General features: G+C 41.7%; 1 protein-coding gene across 12 annotated transcripts in view; it reads left to right on the top strand.

The window, feature by feature from the left end:
* Positions 1 to 21047, top strand: part of MYO9A (myosin IXA) — a 174744-nt gene that overhangs the window by 59248 nt on the left and 94449 nt on the right. For 11 of the 12 annotated variants that reach the window (XM_063169351.1, XM_063169353.1, XM_063169347.1 and 8 more), the window contains exons 3-8: positions 2490 to 2584; positions 6688 to 6750; positions 8398 to 8497; positions 11184 to 11240; positions 14944 to 15041; positions 17011 to 17137. In XM_063169351.1, the coding sequence (XP_063025421.1) occupies positions 2490 to 2584; positions 6688 to 6750; positions 8398 to 8497; positions 11184 to 11240; positions 14944 to 15041; positions 17011 to 17137 (540 nt within the window). The remainder of the gene's footprint in view (positions 1 to 2489; positions 2585 to 6687; positions 6751 to 8397; positions 8498 to 11183; positions 11241 to 14943; positions 15042 to 17010; positions 17138 to 21047) is intronic. The other variant, XM_063169350.1, reaches the window with a different exon arrangement.

Genomic DNA, 21047 nt, shown 5'->3' with positions numbered 1-21047 from the left:
AGGGCAATCAAATGAACAGAAGATAATTTGTTTTAGAGAAGTCATAACTCGTTTGCTGAGCTTGAACTATTATATTCTGCCCCGTTTGCAAGGGACAGGGTGTTCTGGTCTGGTCTGTATGGATTAGGCACGTATAAATTGAATTAATAGCACTTTTTTATAGCCCAACAGTCCTGCTAAAGAAACCCTGTGAGTAAAGCAAACAAAAATGTATTAAGTTGTCTCAAATCAAACACCAGACGTTTCTCCAGCTACTTGTTGGCCCATTCCCAACGTGCCAGGCCTGGAGTCACCCAAAGTTTGCACAAGAAGGGATCCAAAGACCTTTCCCATTTCTATCAGCACGAAAGAAAAATGCATGAAAGAGGAACATTATGGGCTGTGATTTCTGGAGGCATTTGGGTTATAACATATCATGTGGTCTGGCACATTCATCCCCAAAAAAGCTCATAAAAAAGGAGGAATCTTGCTATTCCCCACTCCTATATTTGAAATGTTTTCTCTTAAATTTCCCTGCTATAGAATAAGAAAGATTGATTCTTGAGCAAGGCTTCTCCCCAAAGAAATCCTAATAAATAGTCCTTGTTTTTCTCTCTGAGTGATTACTTAGGGTAGAAATACAGGGAATCACACTAGAAATCTTCTTAATATTGTTCTCTGCTTAAATAATTTTTAAAATTTTATGAAAATTTATTATATGAGATGATAAAAAAATTCTGCTGCCTCCTGTTTGGTCTGTTCAGGTTCATCTTGCTGCTTCTCTAACAAGCAATGTTAATTAGCTGTATAGAAATTTTATCTCACTGCTTTAAGATGGTTTCCTAGAACATGAGTGATCCCATAGCAGAGAAATGCTTGTTACCTAATTAATACAATTTAATATTAAATATAAGGTGATGCACTTGCATATCTTGAATATTCTGCTTAAAAGCTTCTTGTTGTGTCTCTGCTCACTGAAATACCTGGAGGTAAATCCTTTGGAAATCTTAAACACCATCCTGGTTCTTAATATCAAAATTCCTGGTTTGGGGAGAGAATGATTGGATTTTCATCTCCAGGAGAGATCTGGGGCTTCAGGGGAGGTGTTGGGTGCCTTTGATGTCCTCTGGAGGGTGGGTTGAGGGGCATGCTGGGTGCAGGGAGGAATTTTGGGGTGAGTAAGCAAGAAAAAAGCGTGAAGAGCCTGAAAAGATGTGACTCCTGTGCAGGGCTCCTGAGCTGCAGCTCTGGAATCATCCCTCCAGAATAACCTGTTTGCTCGGCAGGTTCAGCTCTCCCAGAACCTGCTTTAGTCAACTAAAGCAGATTCATATGCAAGAGTTGGAGTTTAAACAAATCCCTGTATTCAGATAGGGGGGAAAATCACATTGTTATTCCATGGCAAACCTCTGTGGGTTCTTAAATCATTAAATCTGAGCAATTTGGGAAATAAATCAGCCTGGGAAGGGAACTGGATCGTGCACGGACGGGACGTGTCCAATACCCTTTCTCCAAGGTCTCATTTCATTTGGCCTTTATATTCTGCTTTTAGTTGGGAAGTTAAATCCACAAAGGTCATTTGAAAAGCTTGAGATTATAGATGGAAAGCCCTTTTAATCTTTTCTAATAAATAGCTGAGCAGGGAATAAATCTAATGGGAGCTGAGCTCTGATGTTAAGCCTCAGCACAAAATGCCCATACATGAGCAACACTTGGAAATTATCTCTGAAATTGTAATTGCCTTAAATAAATTTGACTTAGAAGAAAAGGTGTGTGATTATGAAAACTGGTTTAATAAATGAAGCATTAATTGGACCTGGTGGCTTGGCAGATTGTGTCACCGTGGTCCGGATGAGTACGAAAATGATTTAGGCACAACTGAAAACAGCAGTTTCAGTTCAGAGATTTCTTTTAAATGGCAAAAATTACTCTCTTCAGTCAGTGCTTCGGTAAGACAGGGATAGAATAAAAGCTTTGCATAATAAAGACTTAAAAGCATTTTGATTTTGGAAAAGCAACAGCAGCAAATGGAAACGAGGGTGTCTGAAATGCTGCAAATACTCTGGGTTATGCCAATGCTGTGTATGACATTATCTAGTCTGAGTAGCCTTCAAAGCATTTTCCCCCCTAATTCCACATATAATTAAAAAGCAGCTTCCTCTAGCTCATTAAAATGTAGAGTCCTGTTGGAGCAGTATACTTGTATATTTATTTAAATGAATAAAGCAGAGCTTTAATGCAGACTGTAATAACTTCAAACATTAAATCTCTTCTGTGCAGCTCACACTTTATTTTTAACCAGTGTTTAGCTTCTCCTCATGAACACCAGCTTGCAAAGGACCATGGTCCCCAGCAGCTTGTTGGATTATTTTGTGAACCACTCAAAAAACCTTCCCCATCCCCTGTTTTTGATGTGAAATGATGGGAAAATCCCCCAAGTTTGGTTGTGAGTGACACCCATGGGAATCAGGATTTTCCAGCATAACCATGGCATCTCCCTCTTTTCACAGGCATTTGGGAATGCAAAAACAGCCCATAACAACAACTCCAGTCGCTTTGGCAAATTCATCCAGGTGAACTACCAGGAGACAGGCACTGTGAGAGGGTAAGTGGGAACAGGGGAGGGTGCTGGGTGTACCCAAACCTAAACAGGGTGTTCTTGCTTTGGTAATGCTTTTCCCAAAATGGAGATAGGAAATAAAACTTCATAGCTTTTAGCTTATGAAAATCTGCTGGTATGGAAATGTCGGTGCATCCAAGATGGGTGCTGAGGTGTGGATACCCCTGAGCTGCCTTCAAGCCAGCTGAGCTCTCCATAATCCTGATGTCAAATTTTTAATGAACCTGAAAAGCAGCATCTCCTCCTCAGACAGGAGTTAAAGCAGAAAAGGGGAATGTTTTAGCTGGGATGGGGTAGGGGCTGAGCAATAGATGTGGAGTGAAAGGTTTGGCTCAGAAGCCAAGGGGAGGATTTAATCTGGCTGGGGGTTCTGGAGGCCATTGAGCCACACTCTTCTTGTTCTTTGCCTGATTCCCTCCCTGCAAATCTCTCCCTAATTCAGCCCTTGACCAGGGGAGGCCTCTTCTTCCTCCCAGGTCATTGCAAGGAGATCCTGGTCTGTCTCCACTGTGGTTCTCCTCAGTTTATTTCAGCTTGGGAAGTTGGAGAGCAGAGCTGAGGAGAAGAATTTTGGGGTGATGATTGATGAGAAGCTCATTGAGATGTGCACTGGGGACCCAGAAACCCCCCCTGCCCTGGGCTGATCCTCAGCATGGGCAGCAGGAAAAGGGGGATTCTGCCCCTCTGCCCCCTCAGGTGAGACCCCACCTGCAGAGCTGCCCCAGCCCTGGGGCCCAGCACAGGGAGGACACAGAGCTGCTGGAGAGAGCCCAGAGGAGGCCATGGAGATGCTCTGAGGGTGCAGCCCCTCTGCTCTGGAGCCAGGCTGGGAGAGCTGGGGGTGCTCACATCCAGAGAAACCTCAGAGCCCCTGGCAGGGCCTGAAGGGGCTCCAGGAGAGCTGGAGAGGGACTGGAAATGGGGGAATGGTTTCCCACTGCCAGAGGGAAAGTGGAATATCCCTAGATGGGATATTGGGAAGGAATTCTTGGCTGTGAGGTTGGTGATACCCCATCCCTGGAAATGTCCAACGCCACGTTGGATGGGGCTTGCAGCAGCCTGGGACAATGGAAGGTGTCCCTGTCCATGGCAGGGATGGAACCACCTCAACCCAACTTTCTCTGTGGCTTCAGATAATTTCCATGGCACCAGTTCATCACCAAGGAGCTGTAAATGGGCAGGGCTTTGTTAACTCCTCTTTTTGTCCAGGTGAACTGAGTCAGTTGGAAAAATGAGGAGTAGAAGCAGCATTTCAGGGGCTGTGTAATTTCTGCAGCTGGCTAAGAGACCTCTTGCTGGGACTTTGTTGTTAATTTAGGGAATTGCTTTTAAATTTTTTTTGCTTTCTATTTTTCCAGCAGAACAGTATCACACAAAGAGCTGCCATTAATTTTTCAGTGAGCTTGGGTACTCCATGTCCTTTCCCACTGGTTTTGCATCCCACATCAAACCTGATGCACTTTTCCCCCTTATTTAATTCTGCTGCACAGTTCTCTTACAAGGATAAACCTCATTTTTGTAATACCTCCTGGGTGTAACAAGAATCCAACAAATGCCTTAACTATGTATTATCTTGGCATGATGTAGCTGCACTGTGGTTGTGGCCTCTATTTTTATTTGGCAGAGATATGCAAATAACATTATATTCCTGTATTTTAGTTCATAAAATAGGAGGAGTTTTCTTTGCTTTTAAAAAAATTAGCTTTCTTGGTCTTTGGTTGCACAGTGTGATGTGACTGTACTGTGCTATGAGCTTTCAGTGCTCCCCCAGTGAAAAGAAAAGATACTGAAAGAAAAATATATGCATTTCAAAAACAAAATATATGTGGCATGTAAGCCTCTGTTTTTTCCTGTGCAAGAAGATTTTTGTAAAAATTTAGTCTCTACTTTTTTAGCACAACCCAATCCAATTATCACCCTGTGTTCTGCATATCAGTAGCTTTGGTAATGGAATTATAAATTGCAGCCCCTAATAAGAGATTTCCTCTCTTCAGAGGTTGAAAATAGCAGTTGAATATTTGCTTGCAGCCCCTCTGAGTATAATCACCCAAAACCTGACAAGGTGGAACAGGCAGGAGGCTGAGCAGGACCCAAGCCCAGCCTGTAGGATGAAGTCTTGGATGGTTTCTCAGACTGATGGAACAGGAGCTGTGCTGCAGTTCGGGGCATTCCCAGGAGCCTTCCTGAATTTTGGATGTGCTAATCCATGATAAGCCAGGCCTAGAGGAAGGTCTTTGCAACCTGCTCAGTCCCCATGAGATGATCAAGAGCCCTGACACCTGACAGGAGCCATGAAATGGCAGAAGAGCCAGCTAGGAGGGGTTTAAATCAAAGCCCTGTGAAATACAGACTCTCTGTGCTTAAATCAGTGTTTTACACAAGGTCATTCCCTTACAGCTCCTTTTCTTTGCTCTTAAAGGTCAAACTGACACAGCTGACAATGGTAAATAAAAAGAAATTTGGAGATAGCAACTTTTTAAGACATAAGCTGGTTTTCCTACTCACTATCAAGAGGGGACAGATGTTGTTCTTGGGACATGGATTCATTGTGACCTTTGCACTCAGCAAGGGAGCATTTTACCAAAATAGCATTGTTATTGCATCTATTGAAAATTAAAATAAAATATAAAATTTAAAATATGGAAACTTTCTAAAATAAATTTTAAAAGTAAAAATAAAAATGTAAAATAAATAAATAAATGAAATTAGTGGTTGGGACCAGATGACCTCCACAATACCTTCCAATCTAAATTATTGCCTAAGAATGATTTTTGGGGTGGTTTATAATAAAAGCAGGAACGATTGGGGTGGGAGGAATGCCAAGGACATGGCCATGGTGCAGGTTATTGTACAGGAGTGTCTGTACAATATTACAGATCACAATTATCCTGTGGGATCTCATCAGTGGCATCTGGGATCTCTCATTCAGGTGTTCCCTGACCCTGCCATGAATTCATGGCTTGGGAAGGAAAAATTGGGTTCAGGCTAGAAAAGGAACATAAAAACCCCATCAACCTGTGGGTGAGGAATATCCATAGACTGTTCCCAGCTTCCTCCCAGGGAATAAAGAAGAATACAGCTTTGCTGTCTGTCTTCCTTTACTCCTCCTGTCCAGCAAGATCATCCATGGGGAGCTGGATTTGCCACTTCCAGAGCTGCCATAAGAATTTTCACAAAACCTCTGCAGCATGTCCAAATGATTTCTAGTTTAGTTTTTATGGAAGGAAGGGAGAAAGTTGTGCTGGAGGTAATAATTAGATCTGGCTTTCCTATCTGTGGTGGAGGAAAGCCCCTCCTTGTCCCACCATGCTGAGGTTTGTAGGATTTCCCAATTCCCCCATAGCTCCACGTCACTGGGCGCATCTGTCACCAGCAAAGCACAGCTCCACCATCCAAACTGCCACCTAGAACTCCAGCTTCTAAATCTCTGTCATTACTGGTTAGGTTTGTTTGGAAGAAAAAAAAAAAAAAACCTGTGGAAGCTTTGTTTAACTTGACAAACCTGAAAAAAGTATTTAATATGTAGATTGAGCGTGTTTGTTGTGGAGGCTCTTAGGAGAAAATGTAAACTGCAATGAGGAACTTTTGCAATTGTTTATTTTTTTTGACTGGAGCCAGAAGTTAATAACCGAAATTTTTGGTGAGAAGTGGCTCTTCTGGAAGAGGGAATGGGGATTTGGGGATTGATTCTGCAGCTAAATGGCTTCTTGCACACTTGTGCTCACAGATGTGTTTCCATGTGCATGGCTCCTGGGCTGCAGGCAATGGGATTTTGCTGGCTTTGGATGAAATAGGGATCCCAGCTCCTTCCTTGCAGACAACATTTCTCTTGCCCATAGGCTGAAGCATCTGAGATCATGTTTTTCAGATCCAAGTTAGTTTTGGCTTGCTATCAAACCAAAAAAACCTCAAAAGCCAAACATAATATTGGGCTTGTTCTGCTGAGGAAGAAATTTATACAACTAAGTGAAACAAGGCTGAAACTTCTTTGTGTGGATAGCAAGGCTGAAGGCCCTGGTAAAGCTGTGTTCATTGAAGCTGAGTATCATCAGGTCAGTGAATAATGCTTTGATTTTTTTCCTCTGCAGAGCTTATGTTGAAAAATACCTCCTGGAGAAGTCCCGGCTGGTCTATCAGGAGCACAACGAGCGGTGGGTGCCTCTGTTTTGCCCAAGGCTTGGGTTTAACTCCTCTATGTGGCACAGATAACTTAAATCCCTGGTGGAGCTGGCACAGGGGATCAGGGTTTTCATGCTCTTAACCCCTGTGCTGCAGAGATTAATGATGCATTTTACATTTGAATGTTTTGTTGTTTAGGGAGAAATGTGCTAATGGAGGGAATAAACTCCATTATTTTATCAAAATCTTTGACTTGCCATAGAATCATAGAATAGGCTGTATTTGGAAAGGGACCCTTAAAGATTATCTTGTTCCAACCCCTGCCATGAGCAGGGGGCCTCCCACTACAATATTTTGTTACATTTCATTTTATTTTCTTTATGGCAGATAGATTATTATGTACCACTTCATTCTTGTACAACTTATGAACTGCTTAATATGTCATTTTAGGAGAAAAACATGGTATTTTAATTCTTCTTTGCAGTTCACTGAGGCCTTCAGAGGGGCCTCTAGAAAAAGCCAAAATTATATAGAGAATGAACTTATGTGAAGTGTGTTCTTTCCTAATTTGATGCATATTCTTTGTTGCATATTCCTCTCCTCACTCAGTAATTATTATTCCACTTTTAAATAATTTTGCTGCCTTTAGTTGCCTTTCAACTCTTGGCACTTCTGGCTGTGTTTCCCTTTGGAGACAGATGTGTGAGTTTTCTGGAATGCTCCAGGGCTGTTCCTGGAGTTAAAGAGCATCTACAGCCTTGACAAACGTCCTCTTGGGTGTTGCAAGATGATTAAACTTGGATCCTCTTGGAAAACATCCAACATAAAAGCACAGCTTTAATTTTAGAAAGAAATGGTGTTAATCTGTCTGGCAGCAGAACAGATGAGTGTCCCTTGGGGTGGGTTTAGCATTAGTGATATTCAGGTATTTTGAATATTTGAGTTTTTGAATACTTGAAGATTTTTCAGTCATGTCTCATGGAATTGCAACTGCAAAGTCACTGCCTTTTTAATGGTAATAAGATAGGAAAAGTCATAATTTCTGCATTGCAAGGAAATATGTTGTGATTCTAATAAAAGAGGTCAGGCTGTAGTAGAGGAGCTGGGGACAGTCAGGAAACAAGGAACAGGACAAGGGGAAACAGCCTCAAACTGTGCCAGGGGAGGCTCGGGTTGGACATCAGGAGGAATTTCTCCATGGAAAGGGTTGTCAGGCATTGGAAGGGGCTGCCCAGGGAGGTTTGGAGTCCCCATCCCTGGAGATGTCCAAGGAATTCCTGGAGGTGCACTCAGTGCTCTGGGCTGGGAACCAGGTGGGGTTTGGGCACAGGGTGCACTCAGGGGTCTGGGAGCTCTTTTCTCACCTAAATGATGATGGGATTCTGTGAAATATGTGGGCATTGCACATGGCTCTGAAGGAAAACCTGAGCATCCCAGCTAGAAATCCTTCCAGTAGATTCTAGGGCAGTGGCTGTCCTTGGATGGAGAAGGGGGATCTCATTCTCCATGACATAATTAAATCTGTTCCATCCCTGCGCAGCAGGTACAGACCAGCTCTAAACGGTGTCAGGCCTGAGCTTGGGAGCTGGAAAATCAGGTTGGGAGGTTTCAGTGTGCCTCTGCTCAGTGCTGCTGCTCATTTTCAAGGCTAACAGCTTTTGTTTTTCATTTGTCACCAGGAACTACCATGTATTTTATTACCTCCTGGCAGGAGCAAGTGAGGAGGAGAGATCAGCATTTCACCTGAAGCAGCCAGAGGAATATCATTACCTGAACCAGGTGGGAGTTCTATACAGGAATGCAATCCTTGGTCTTGCCTTTTCTTCTGCTGATATTTAATGCTAATAAAGAAGAGGTGTGGAGTAGTAAAAGTGGGGGTTTTTAAAGGTGTGGAGTAGTAAAAGTTGGTTTTAATGGTTTAGAGGAAGTCTTCCGTCATTGGAATAATTGTGCATGAGCAATCTGAACACCTGGTAGTGTTTCAGGGAAAAAATAATCAGTGTTTTCTGTACCTGGGATATGTTAAATGTATTGAGTTTTTGATTGCTGGAGGGAGAAACAGTCAGAATTTCCTGCTCTCTGTGTGAATGCCATTTACTCATTAATATCTGCCTCCTGAGCAGGAGAAGAGGGGAAGATGTGGCATACTGGGCTATAACATCTTGCATGAGGAAATCCTAATTCTGTAGCTTCTGGCTGGCTTTTAGCACAACCCTCTGACTTTAACAATAGAACAAGTCTAATATGACTAAAACCACAGCAGCCATTGAAAACCTGGGAATGAATGATGGATGAGGTGTTACCAACAGCCAAATAAACTCAGTTTACTTGATGATAATTTTATAATAAACTGATTTACTTGAGGTATTTAGGCAGTTATCCAGTGACTCTTGCAAGCAGGAACTTCAAATGGACCAAAGAGAGGAGGAATATGTAGAAGAGGAGTTAAGTTACATGTTGATTTTAACTAATTTCAATTTTCTTGGTGCTGAAACATGAGGAGCAATAAAGAGTGATTTAACCCCTAAACTGGAAAGAAACTTGGAACCACAGCCCAACCCAAACAGCCTTTAGTCTTTATAGAAATATAACTTCATTCAGGAATAGCTCTCAATTACCAGGGACTTTTTAAGAATGTTTTTAAAGCAGGCAATCATCACCAAAATCCATTGTATGTTAATGACTCCCACACACCCCTGGCAGGGCTGGGAAATATTCCCAAGTGAGGAACACTCAGGGCTGGGGGCTCTATGCCTCAGGCGTTGGTTGGAGAACATGCTGTGATCTCCAGCACCATCTGTGCCATGGTTGTGCAGTGGGAAGATGCCAAGATGGAATGTTTTGTTGGATTCCCAGGTTTTGTTGGGCCATCCAGTCACTTTCAGTTAGTTGAAAACATTGCTTTTAATTACAGTCCTTTTACATAGCAGTTAAGGAGCATTTATATTGAAAAGAAAATTAGAAATCTAACAGCGTGTAATGGGAGGAACACATGATTCCAGTAGGAATATTATAATTTAGGGTGAAATATTCCTATTCCAGTAGAAATATTATAATTTAGGGTGTAATGTTTATTTTAATCTAAATTAAGGTGCTGTGTGGCAAGTAAGCTGGAGAAAGCTGCTAAGATCAGTCCAGTGGATCAGGGAAGCAGTCTCTGGACTTCCCTGAACACAGTGTTTGGACAGCAGTGGCACTCTGAGTTTTTGGGAGGTTTTTAAATAACTTTTAGTACTTAGGATTAGAGTTAACTCTGACAACTGTGGAAAAACAGCACTTTCAGATGTGGTCTGGGCATGGTTTCACATGAAGACCAGCTGACAGTGCAGTAGCAGCTTTTCCTTGCCCTGCAGGAGAAAAGAAAAGGAAAATAAGGAGAAAAAAGAGATAGTGGAGAAATGGAAAAAGAAACTAGGGAAACATTTAAGAGAAATATTACAAAATGACCCTTGAACATTTACAGTCTCTTCTTAAGTGTGTCCTGGAGAAGACCCTGCCTTTTTAAAAGGAAAAAGAACCAGCTCAGACATGAACTGTTTTACTGAGAATTAAATATTCATCTAGAGAAGCCATAAAATATTGAACCAGGCCCCTGAAGTGAAGGAGTGACTCAGTCCTGAGTCAGGCTTTGCTTTCCTCCTCCCAGTTTCCTCTGCTCTTGTTGGGTTATGTAAAGCAAAAGGGGAGTTTGCTTTGCAGATGAGAAATAATCTATTAAGATACATAACCAAAATCTGCTCTGTAAATGCAGGGAGCAGATTGAAAAGAAAGATTTCAATTTATTTTTAAATGCAAATTTACTCAAAGTATCCCCTGAGTGTGGAGGACTTTTCCATTCCTCCCACACCAGTGGCAGGTGTACCTACCCCTGCACACCCTGCAGCTCACTGAATATTTTCTGTGCTGGTTGCTAACTTTTATCCATTTTGAAAACAGCCATTTGCAGGTTTAGATCTTTATTTTCAGCTCCTCAGGAGCTCCAGTGCCATCTCTCTCCCTCTTGGGAGTGGTAATGTTTTGACTTCTCTCAACTCCATCTCTGTCTGATTGGAAAAGACACAAATTCCTAAAAAGCTTTGGAGTATTGCTTGGAAGAATCTCACTTTTGCTGCACTTGTGTTTGGCTGGAGCAGAGGCTGAGAGTAGGAACAAACCAAATTTGTTCTTCAGTGAGATTTTGGCATTGGTGGCTCTTCAGCTCCAGATAAACCAAGGGTTTCCTCAGCCCTGTAAGAGAAGAGATTTTAGTATATCCATTAGGATTATTGATGAGAGGGCCTCGCTGGATGAGGTGCCCTGTGAGCAGGAACCAGCACCAGGAATGCAAAAGCATCATGAATCTTCCCTGAAAACAAATAAAACCAGGCAATGACTCTGCAGAATAACAATTTTCCTGCTTAGGGAGCAGGTGGTGGGGGTGGTTTGGGGTGGGAACAGCACTTAACCCGCTCTGCCTTGCTTTCAGATGACAAAGAAACCCCTCAGACAGAGCTGGGATGATTATTGCTATGACTCGGAGCCGGTCAGTACAAGAACCCACCTCTCCCATCTTGCTGGTGCAGGGCTGCTCTCACTTGAGTGTTTTAGGGACACAAAGAAAGCCAAATCCAATGAAGTTTAACCCATTAACCACCCTTTGCCCTGCAGTGGTGCTGCTTGACAGTTAAGATTTTTATTTTTTTCCCCTTTCCCTTTTATGGTTCCTTCCATTTGGAAAGCTTCTTCAGCAGTTGGAGATGGTCAGCTCTCTGCAGTCCTCTCAGTTTTGGAAAACTGAGGGGGTTTTCATTCCTTCCTGATGGAATACGTGATGATATATGGAAATTGTGATGTGACAGCAATGTGAAAATTGAAATTCCATTCCAATAAACCAGCAAATCACTGTCTTGAAGCCCCAAGAGATGCATCAGTTCATGCTGGTTGAAGTGGTGTATCTGCTCTCCAGCTTCCAGGAAAAAACAGACAAACCCAAAAACATCCCCCCAGCCATCTGTGAGAAAATCAAATCCTGATATTGTTCAGAGTGCAAAAACAATTCCTTCTCCTAAAATACTTGTGCTGACATGATCATCCTTTCCAAATGGATCGCCCCAAAAAAGGGAATGGTGAAGCTTCTCCCCCTTCCCTGGCTCCTCCTGCACCACCATCATTCTCTGGGTGTCTGTGTGTCCCGTGGTGCTCCCTGTCTGTGTGTCCTGCATGTGGAAGCATGTTTGGCATCAGCTGCTTGTCCTTCCTGCCTGTTTTACCGTGTGCTTGATGATTGCCAAGTCCTGCTGATGCATCTGGAAGAGTAAGAGGTGATGTGGGAAGGAGCTGGGATTCACTCGGGTAAACAAGTGTCTTAACAGCAACATTTCCCTGCAAATCCTTAGGAGGGGAGGAGGGAATTTCCCTCACAAGGTTAAAAATATTGAATATTGGATTGGCATCCTTAATCCATCAGCTTCCTCAGGGGCCCTGCAGGAGCAGGGAGTGATGAGCAGATGCTGTTCTAGACCTTAATACCCTTTATCAGTTGGAAAGCCCTTAATTGCTTTAGGAATGGGATGGGACAATTTGCTGAAGGAATTAAAATTAAAACAACCCCAAAATTTGGTACATTCTCCTTTGGTACATGACCAAGAACACCCTGCCAGCCTGGGGGCTGCCATGTCTATGTTCTTATTCTGTGCAACAAAACCACATGTTGTTACCATTTGGCTGTTTATTTGTTAATTTATTTAGGATAATTTTATTTGGGATAATTTTCTGTGGCAGTCCTGGTTGCTTGATTCACTCTTTAACCTACCCCGGTCTTCTCCCATACCCATGGACTCAACCTGCTGCAGACACCAAGTTTCTAAAGAAACTCTGTTTTATCCTCTGTAAATTTTCCATGGAAATCCATGGATCACTTCAATGTGACTGTAGGAAGCAGGGAACTCACTTTTGCTGGGAAACTAATTGCTCTGGCAGGATATTAGGTCTGTGGGGATGGACTTTGTGATGCTTGTCTGCTCTAATATCAAGGACACTCCTCTATTTTATAATTATCCTTCATTTATCATCCATTAGGAAGCGGTTCCGTGCTGGAACACTGCAGAGAGCATCCGCTTTTAAGCAGGGAATTTGCTAAAAGTCTTTCCATGCGGATTAATGAGTCGGGCAATTGTTATGTAAATCGTTAATTAAATTGCCTTGGGCGTAGATTGTGCTGCTTCGGAGTCGGCCGGGCCGGGGTATTTTGCTGTTGACTCGTGACTTCATTTTGGAGGAATGATGCCAGAAAATGAAAATGTCTCCTGGAATGTGGAGTGCCACTAAAAAGCACCACTTGGTGTCTTTAAAAAAAAAAAGCTCTAAAGCTGCCTAATTTGCAGGATTTGTGGGTGTGTTGTTGTCCTGCCAAGTGCAGGAGGGTGGGAAGTTCTGCTGGGTTCTCAGTGGAAGGGCAGAGGCTGAGGAGGCCAAGGTTGGAGCTTAGGAGGGACAAGGTCTTGCCCTGATGTTTTATGGTGTGAACAATCAGTGCTGGTGTCCCTGCTCTTGGTGGTGTCATTGTTGTGTCCCTTTGGGTGGCTTTAGGGTTGTTTCCCATTAGCTCCTATTGGAAGGTGAAAATGCCCTTTTCTAATGACTGTTCTCTAAAAGAGGCTGATATTTTCTCCTGGAATTTCAGTCCCTGCCTTCATCGATGCTCTGCGTGGTTTTAAATGGTTTTACTGTTCAACAGCTCCAAATTCACTTTGCCCATGGAGCATTAACTTGTCCCTGAGGACAATTGATAAAAAAATTTCGATTTTCTTGTCCAATTGCACTTCTCTGGCTTTTAGTGCAGTTGTGTGGGTGCCTCCTATGTTGCAATAAGTATTTTAAATATGTAAACAATAAATTAATAATATCAACATTTTAATATATAAATAATATAAATAAATATCTTAAATAAGGGTTTTCCACTCTAATTATAACTATAGCTGTAATGATGAAGAACTTCTTTGATATGGTTGTGAGGCTTTAAATGCTGTAAAACACAAAGCTGATATAGAATAACTTCATTCTGTGTATTCTGTATTTGTGCTTAATCTTCTGTACAAGTGGCTTTTCAATGATTTACATAACCCTATTTAATGCAGACTTTCTCAATTATTTGTGCAAAATTTTTTGCACATTTGCTTGTGTGATAAATATGATGTTGAGGAAATTATTGAAATAAACTATGTGCATTCAGCTGCTTAATTAATTCCAACCGCAGCTACAACATTTATTTGTATTATTTTAATAAACTTAGAATTTTATATAATTTTTATTTGTATTTACTTATACTCAGATTAACTTGTTGAAAGTCTCTAATTACTTGTAGAAAGCCTTGATTTAAGTGTTAATGAAATAGTCTGAGGTTTAAAAAAGCGCAATATTGTGTGATACACAATAAACTAAATTTGATTTATAGATGGGTAGTTTTTATTGGCAGCAATGGGTAGAATACTAAATATAGGCTAGGAAGGCAGAGAGAAGAATAAATAATCCATGGGAAGCCTACAGTGAGCCAAGGCAGAAGATATTTGGCATTAGTGGTCCATATATTAATTTAAAGAGCATTTCTGTTTCCTAAATATTGGTGCAGGACAGCTTTGGTTGGATCTGGAATGTCACTGGATTTTTCCAAACATGTCAGTGACTGATATCAAGGAAAAACTAAACTGTTCAGGCAAGTGAGCCTCCAAGAAGTATAAAATATCCTGGATTTCAGATTCTCCCAGTTTTGAAATAACTTCTTGGTGGTTCAAATAAAGTTTCTGAGAAATATTTTTAAAGCTTTGTCATTCCCACACAGGATTTAATGCACTGATCATTTACATGAAGTTATCTGAATTCTATTTAAAAACTGAATTTGCCTCCTTAGGTAGAGGACTGAATGTGGAATAAACTGCCTGTAAATGTGAAACAGATTTCATCTTGTTGTTATTTCCCATCCTTTTTGTGTAGGGTCACGCTGACCAACTCTCACCATCCTGTTGGAATGGGGTGGCTCACCTTTTTCCTTAGAGGTTAAACCTGGGAAACAGGGATGTGTCTCCAGAAAATATTCGCCAGAAATGTTGTATTTCCAGTGCCAGGCTGGAAATGTTGCTGATGACAGACCTGGAGATCACCCAGTGGTGTTTATGAAGTGCTGATTTGGCCATGTGGAGCTGATGTGGTGTTGGTGGTGTCAGTGCTTCCTCTGTGTGTTTGATCCACAGGATTGTTTCTCCGTGGAAGGGGAGGACCTGAAGCACGACTTTGAGCGGCTGCAGCTGGCCATGGAGATGGTGGGCTTCCTGCCCAAGACACGCAGACAGTGAGTTTATTTTCATCTTAACAGCTTGGAGATTGTCCTGCTTCATGCCACCTCCGCTGGCAGGACATTGCAGAGAGGCTGCCCCGTCCCTGGAGGTATCCCAGGCCAGCCTGCTCTAGTGGAAGGTGTCCTACCCATGGCAGGATGGAGCCACATGAGTGTAAGGTCCCTTCCAAGCCAAAGCATTCTGTGGTTCCATGATCATTGCTGTGCTGAACAATTCTCTTCATGCAAATGGAGCGTTGGCAGGAGTTGACATCTTGAAGTGTTTCTCAAGTGTTCATGAATAATCACGCCTCACTCTGCATGTCATGAATCCAGAGCTTGGTTTAATCAGAAGTTCTCATTATCCCTCATCAAACTTAACCCTTTGTGTGCAATTCTAAGTCTGTAGACTCATTTCCAGCTGGCCTTTTTTGCTAATTCACTGGACATGCTGGTTTGAAAACTGGACTTGAGCTGGCTTGCAACACCACTGACACCATGGAATTAGACAGTTCTTAAGAGTCACCACCAACCAAACCTTCAAAATAATCCCTCCCGTGTTGATTTTTGGCTTGAAAAACTTGAGTAGGTTGGGAAGAACTCGACATAAAAAATTACCTCAAAGATATTTTCACACAACTGAGAAATTTTGGAAGCTTGTTCTTTATCCCTCACTTGTAACAAATCAATTATGAAATTAAAACTGATTTTCCTCTATCTTCCCCACACACATGGATAAACCCAAGGATCCAGACTTGTGTGAATATGTTCTGTGTCAGAGACTGCTTTATCAGGATGAGGTTTGTCTAAAGCCTGTTGAGGGCTTTAATTGCCTGAGCAAAGCAATCAGGAAGTGTCAGGACTGAGCAGAGTCGGGTGATGCAGTAAATTCTCACTTCTGATTTACTGTGCAATGATTTTTCTTGGCACACAAGTTGCTCCTGGTGAATTTTGTGTGTCAGAAATGAAGTGCATTCTTCACTACATGAGCAGGTTTATTTTGCTTGGCATTATACAACTGCAGCACAAATAAGGAACCACCTTCAGTTGAGACATAGGGAGTATGTTTTAAATACTACCATATTTTTAAAAGTAATTTCTTTGTAGCAAAACATGGGGTTTCACCTTTGTAGAAACAGAGAAGAGGAACTTTTATAAAATTGCATCCTGAAATTCACAACAAGGAGTCAGTATCCCTGTTTTGGAGATAAGGGAGGACTTGGAGAGGTGAAGGTGTCTAGACAAGCTGGTGGCATAGCTAGGAATCACATTTGGGTTTATTCATTTTTAGCTCCCAAGTGAGTGTAGAAATAGGGACAAGCAGGATTTGTAGCTGAAGTCAGCCATGGCTCAGGAGCTGGGCTTGATGAACCTTGTGGATCCCTTCCAACTCAGGATATTCTTTGAGTGTCTGATCCTATTTTTTTTTGGAAGGGAGATAACTTAAAAATTACCAAATTCCCTCCAAAACAGAAAAATTGGTTGGATAAACTTACTTGAAGTGTAACATCTTTTCTTTACCTCAGTTACTTAGATATGATAAAAGCATTTATGCTGTTTTGTACAGTCTTTTGTTTCTGGCTGGGTCTAGATCCAAAAAGGTGACAAAAAGATGTGTCCCAGGGGACTAAGAGGGATCACCTGCATGTCCATGCCCACTCTACCCCTTAATTTAGACAATTGCATGATAAATATTTAACCTGCATATCAAGATTACTGGAGGATTTCTATTTTTTTTACAACATGGACTGTAATTTTGTAACTGTGGGTTTGATGTGTTAAAGAATTTTCAAGGAAACTTTTCAGATGCAAGTTTGGTACTTGGCTAAATAAAAAAACTTCTTGACATGAGGCAAAGTGGATTCTTTGGGTTGAAAATTAGAAGAATGAGTCAAAGAGGGACATGGCCCTTGGGGGTAGGGTCAAATTTACTTCTTCATTCACTTTATGAAAAACAGAGTGAAAATGAATTGTCTCTGTTTAGGATTTTCTCTCTGCTGTCGGCCATCCTGCACCTGGGGAACATCCGGTACAAAAAGAAAACCTACAGGGATGACTCCATCGATATCTGCAACCCTGAAATCCTTCCTGTGGTGTCAGAGCTGCTGGAGGTAAGGCTCTGCTTTCCCTCCTGGAACTTCACACCAAACAAGCCACCTCTGATTTAGCACACAAAACGTGCACAATTTATTTCCAGTTTCACCAAAGAGTAAGGTTTTGTGTGTTTCCATTCTTATGGGCTGTTCATGTTTGCCAGGGAGAAGGTACAGTAACTTTTTTAGGAGGTTTTTCATGGAGGGTTTTTGCCCCTACTCTTCAGCTTCAGGTTTCATTGACTGAAAATCCTGTTTCTGTGATGAAATGTGAAAAGAAATGTGAAAAATATGCAAAGCAATCCTGCTGTCCAACACAGCAGTGTCTTCAATTGCCAGCCTTCAGCTGGTGCTCCTCAAATCTGTTCCAAAGTCTGTCTGAGGAACTTGAGCAGTTGTACAACCATAACCCCATGTTTTTCTTCTGTGCTGGCTGAAGGAGATGCTGAGCTCCCTCACTGTGTTTTTTGTCTGTTATTACCTGCCAGATTCCACAAGAGAACCTGTAGGCCCACCTCACCCCCTCTAGTCCCTATTTATGGGCCTGTTATGGAGTTTTTTGGTGCATCTATTGATTATCTGCTGTTTAGGACCTGATACCTTGGCTTCTGTGAGCCACTGCTGTGCTGGTGTCCCTTGGAAGGGTTTGTAGGACTCCACCTGGCTGGCCCAGGCCACGTCCAGTAAATCAATGCAAAAGCATTAAATTAGTTCTCAGGAGATCTGCTCTGTCAGCCCAAGCAGGTTATGAAGCTGTGGTACTTCTTTTCATGAGAAAAGTCTTGAATGAGCCACCTTGTCCTGCTGGCCTTCAGGAGCTGAGCTCAAAAACCTCCTGACATGGATTGAGGTTGCCAGAATCTCCCCTTGCTGTCTCACTTCACTTGAAATGCTCTAAACCTCTTGAAACTGAACTGTTTTTCATCTAGTTGATTATAGCAGCAATTATCTTTACCCTTTTGTTCTCCCTGGATGGTCTGGAAGGTGAATTTGTGCTGATTTTATGCTGGAATCAGAAGGCAACTTGTCCTTTTGTGTTACACATGCTCTTCCCGTTCATTCCATTAAATAACTGTTGTGTTATCTCCCTACCTACAGAACTTGGGAATTGGCTCTCTGGGATTTTCATAGCACTTCATTAATACTTTGAATTTAGGGAGGGGAAAGCTTCTGTGAAATATGGTTTGAGCAGCTGGATGCTCTTTGCATCTTGGCCTTGGAGATTGCAGAAATAAACAGAAGGAAAATATAAGTGGGAAGGAGAATGTTGTTGATTTTACCCTGTTAAATGTGGCCAATCAGTTAAGTAATTGTTTTTTAAAAAAGTTTTGAGTAAGAGAGTGACTTAGAGAGCAGAAAAAGTTCCAGGCTTTGGGTCTTTGCCTCTGCAAACAAACCCTTTTGCAACATCTGCATGTGGGGAGGTTGTGGGGTGGTTTTTACACATGATTATGTGAAATGAGGCATTGGCTGAGCCACGTTAATCCAACAGGGCCTTAATGCCATGGGCTGGAACAGCACCCCCAGGTAGTGTCAACAAGATGTAAAAATCAATAAATATATTTCTTTTTCACCATTTGAAAAAGAAAAACCAACAAACCTGACCACTAAGATCTGAAATATCTGAGCAAATTGATAGATTTCTGTTCATTGTGGTAATTCTTTTTGCAAATTAAATGACCATCTAGAACATAAAAAGCTTGTTAATTAGATTGGGACAATGCTTGCTGCATTGAGGTAGGATCTGATGAAATGCATCACTGAGTTTGGTAAGTGGTGTTGTTTGTCCCTTAAGTTGCATTTAGGTGACAATTGATCCATGGAACTGGAAGCATTTGCTGCCTCCAAGTGTAAACCTTTCAACAGACCCACTGAAATCAGCTGAAATAAAGCCAATAATCTCCATGATTTATCTCCATGAAATGCCACATTTCTGTTTGCAGACCTCAACAGATGTTGTTGCTTATTCAGGTTTGACCCAAAGGAAGAACCAAAGGGTTCAAACAGATGAAGCATCATTACAAAGAGCAGCCACAACTCCTTATTCATTACAGCTGTCCACATTAAATGCAATGAGTTTTATTCAACCAGAGATTTAAAATACTGGTTAAAATATTTGACACTTTGTATTTGTCTCATTTGGGTAATTATTTTTATTACATTCTTCTTTTTTTGTGGTCACTGAACAGTTTTGCTTTTCCCATTGTTGCTGAAATTATGAATTGGCTTGAAAAAGTTGTTAATCCCTTCTCCAGATCTTGGCATTAGACATTAAAAAGTGAAAAATCATCTCAGAATAAAAGTAATAGGAGTTGACAGAGAGTTGAGCTTCCTTTCCTGTGGTCACTGGCGGCTTGGTGGGACCATGCAGAGCACAGCAAAGGGATGGAAGAAACTGTGATCTGATACTTCCTTATCTTGGGGGGACTTCTGGGTTGATCTTTGTACTCAAATGACTCATTGGATTTGTCCAGTCAAGGATTTGTCACAGAAAAGAGAAGGAAAAATGCAACTGGAGCTGGGTTGGCCATCTCTGAGAGCAGCCAAGAGGAGATGCAGAGGTGCTCCAGCATGGCCTCCATGGGGGTGTAGCCTCCAAGGGCAGCAGGGGAACCACCAGCCTGGCTGAAATTAAAAATTTAGGCAAAATTAGGGTCTGCTCCTACTGCAAAGGGGAATCTGGCCCAAATTCTCATGAGCTGGTTGGTTTGTGTTGGGACCTCTAATGACAACTGGGGGAATTTCCCTCCCTGCTGCACCAGTTAATGCAACACCACTGCACAGCTGCCCTCCCTCTGTGTCATGAGATTTGTGTCCCTAGAAAATGAAGCTAATACTGAGATTTTTTTGAAGGAATCTGGGAGGAGATAATGATCTGCAATGGATTTGCTTTTTCTTAGATATCAACAACCCCATCCAATATGTTTTTGCTTTATTAAACCATCCAGAGCAGCATTTGTTGAAACTGCAATATAGGATTTTGGCCAGACTCTGCAGATCATTGTTTCATTTACAGTAAAATCCCTGATTCCATTTTTTTTTTTTTTTTTAGGAATAGACATAGTGTGTGGATTATGTGATGCTTTTGGCAGATTTTTCAGGGCCTTTGTTTAAACTCTGCTGAAATGCTGTGCTGGGGAGTGATGTCAAGGCTGCCTGATGGATCAAGCAGACGTGGAGTCCTGTGCAAGCACTGCAAATATCCCAGGGCCTGAGCAGAAATCACAGAGGGTTGTGTAAAACTGGGTAAAACCTTTGTGTTTCTGGGGGGAAAGTTTGGAAAAGCTAATTTGTGGGCTTATTAATAAAAATAATATATTAGAGATTATCTAGTTGACCTTAAAAGAGACTTTTTGTTTTCCATTGGAACAGTAGGAACATTTTAATTATGTGTGCTTACTAAAATGGGAAATTATTTCCATGGATAAAGCATTGAAGAAAGAGATAAATTCTGTCTTTGCTCAGTGGAGCAGTTTTGTATTCAGTTTTTAGGTTTAGGTAACCAATTCAATACCTATTCTCAATGCAAGTAAAGGTAAATACAAGTTATCAAGTGACCTAAATAAGTTTTGCCAGATCTCCCAGTGCACATTTTTCTTAAGAGCTAAAGTTGGCCTCTCCAGGAGATTTATGTGCTCAAGTTCTTCTTCCACTAGAAAATGGCCTTCAGCTTCCCAGAGGGATCCCACAGGCACTGGGGCTCCTCCTGTGATAAATGTCTTGGAAATTAATTGAGGGGGGGGTGAGGATTATGGAGCAGACAGTGCTTGCTTCCAGCTTTTTCTTCTGAATTTGTTTTTCAGATGATGTTTTGTAGAATCACAGAATGATTGGGGTTGGAAGTGACCTCCAAAGTTCATCTGCTCCAACATCCCTGCAATGAGTAGGGATATCATCATTAGATGTAAAATTTTGAGCCAGAATTAGA

This window comes from Melospiza melodia, chromosome 15 (genome assembly GCF_035770615.1).
Source record: "Melospiza melodia melodia isolate bMelMel2 chromosome 15, bMelMel2.pri, whole genome shotgun sequence".
NCBI classification, from domain to species: domain Eukaryota; kingdom Metazoa; phylum Chordata; class Aves; order Passeriformes; family Passerellidae; genus Melospiza; species Melospiza melodia.
Note: the sequence above shows the minus strand (reverse complement) of the source record. Positions and strands in the feature narration are given on the sequence as shown.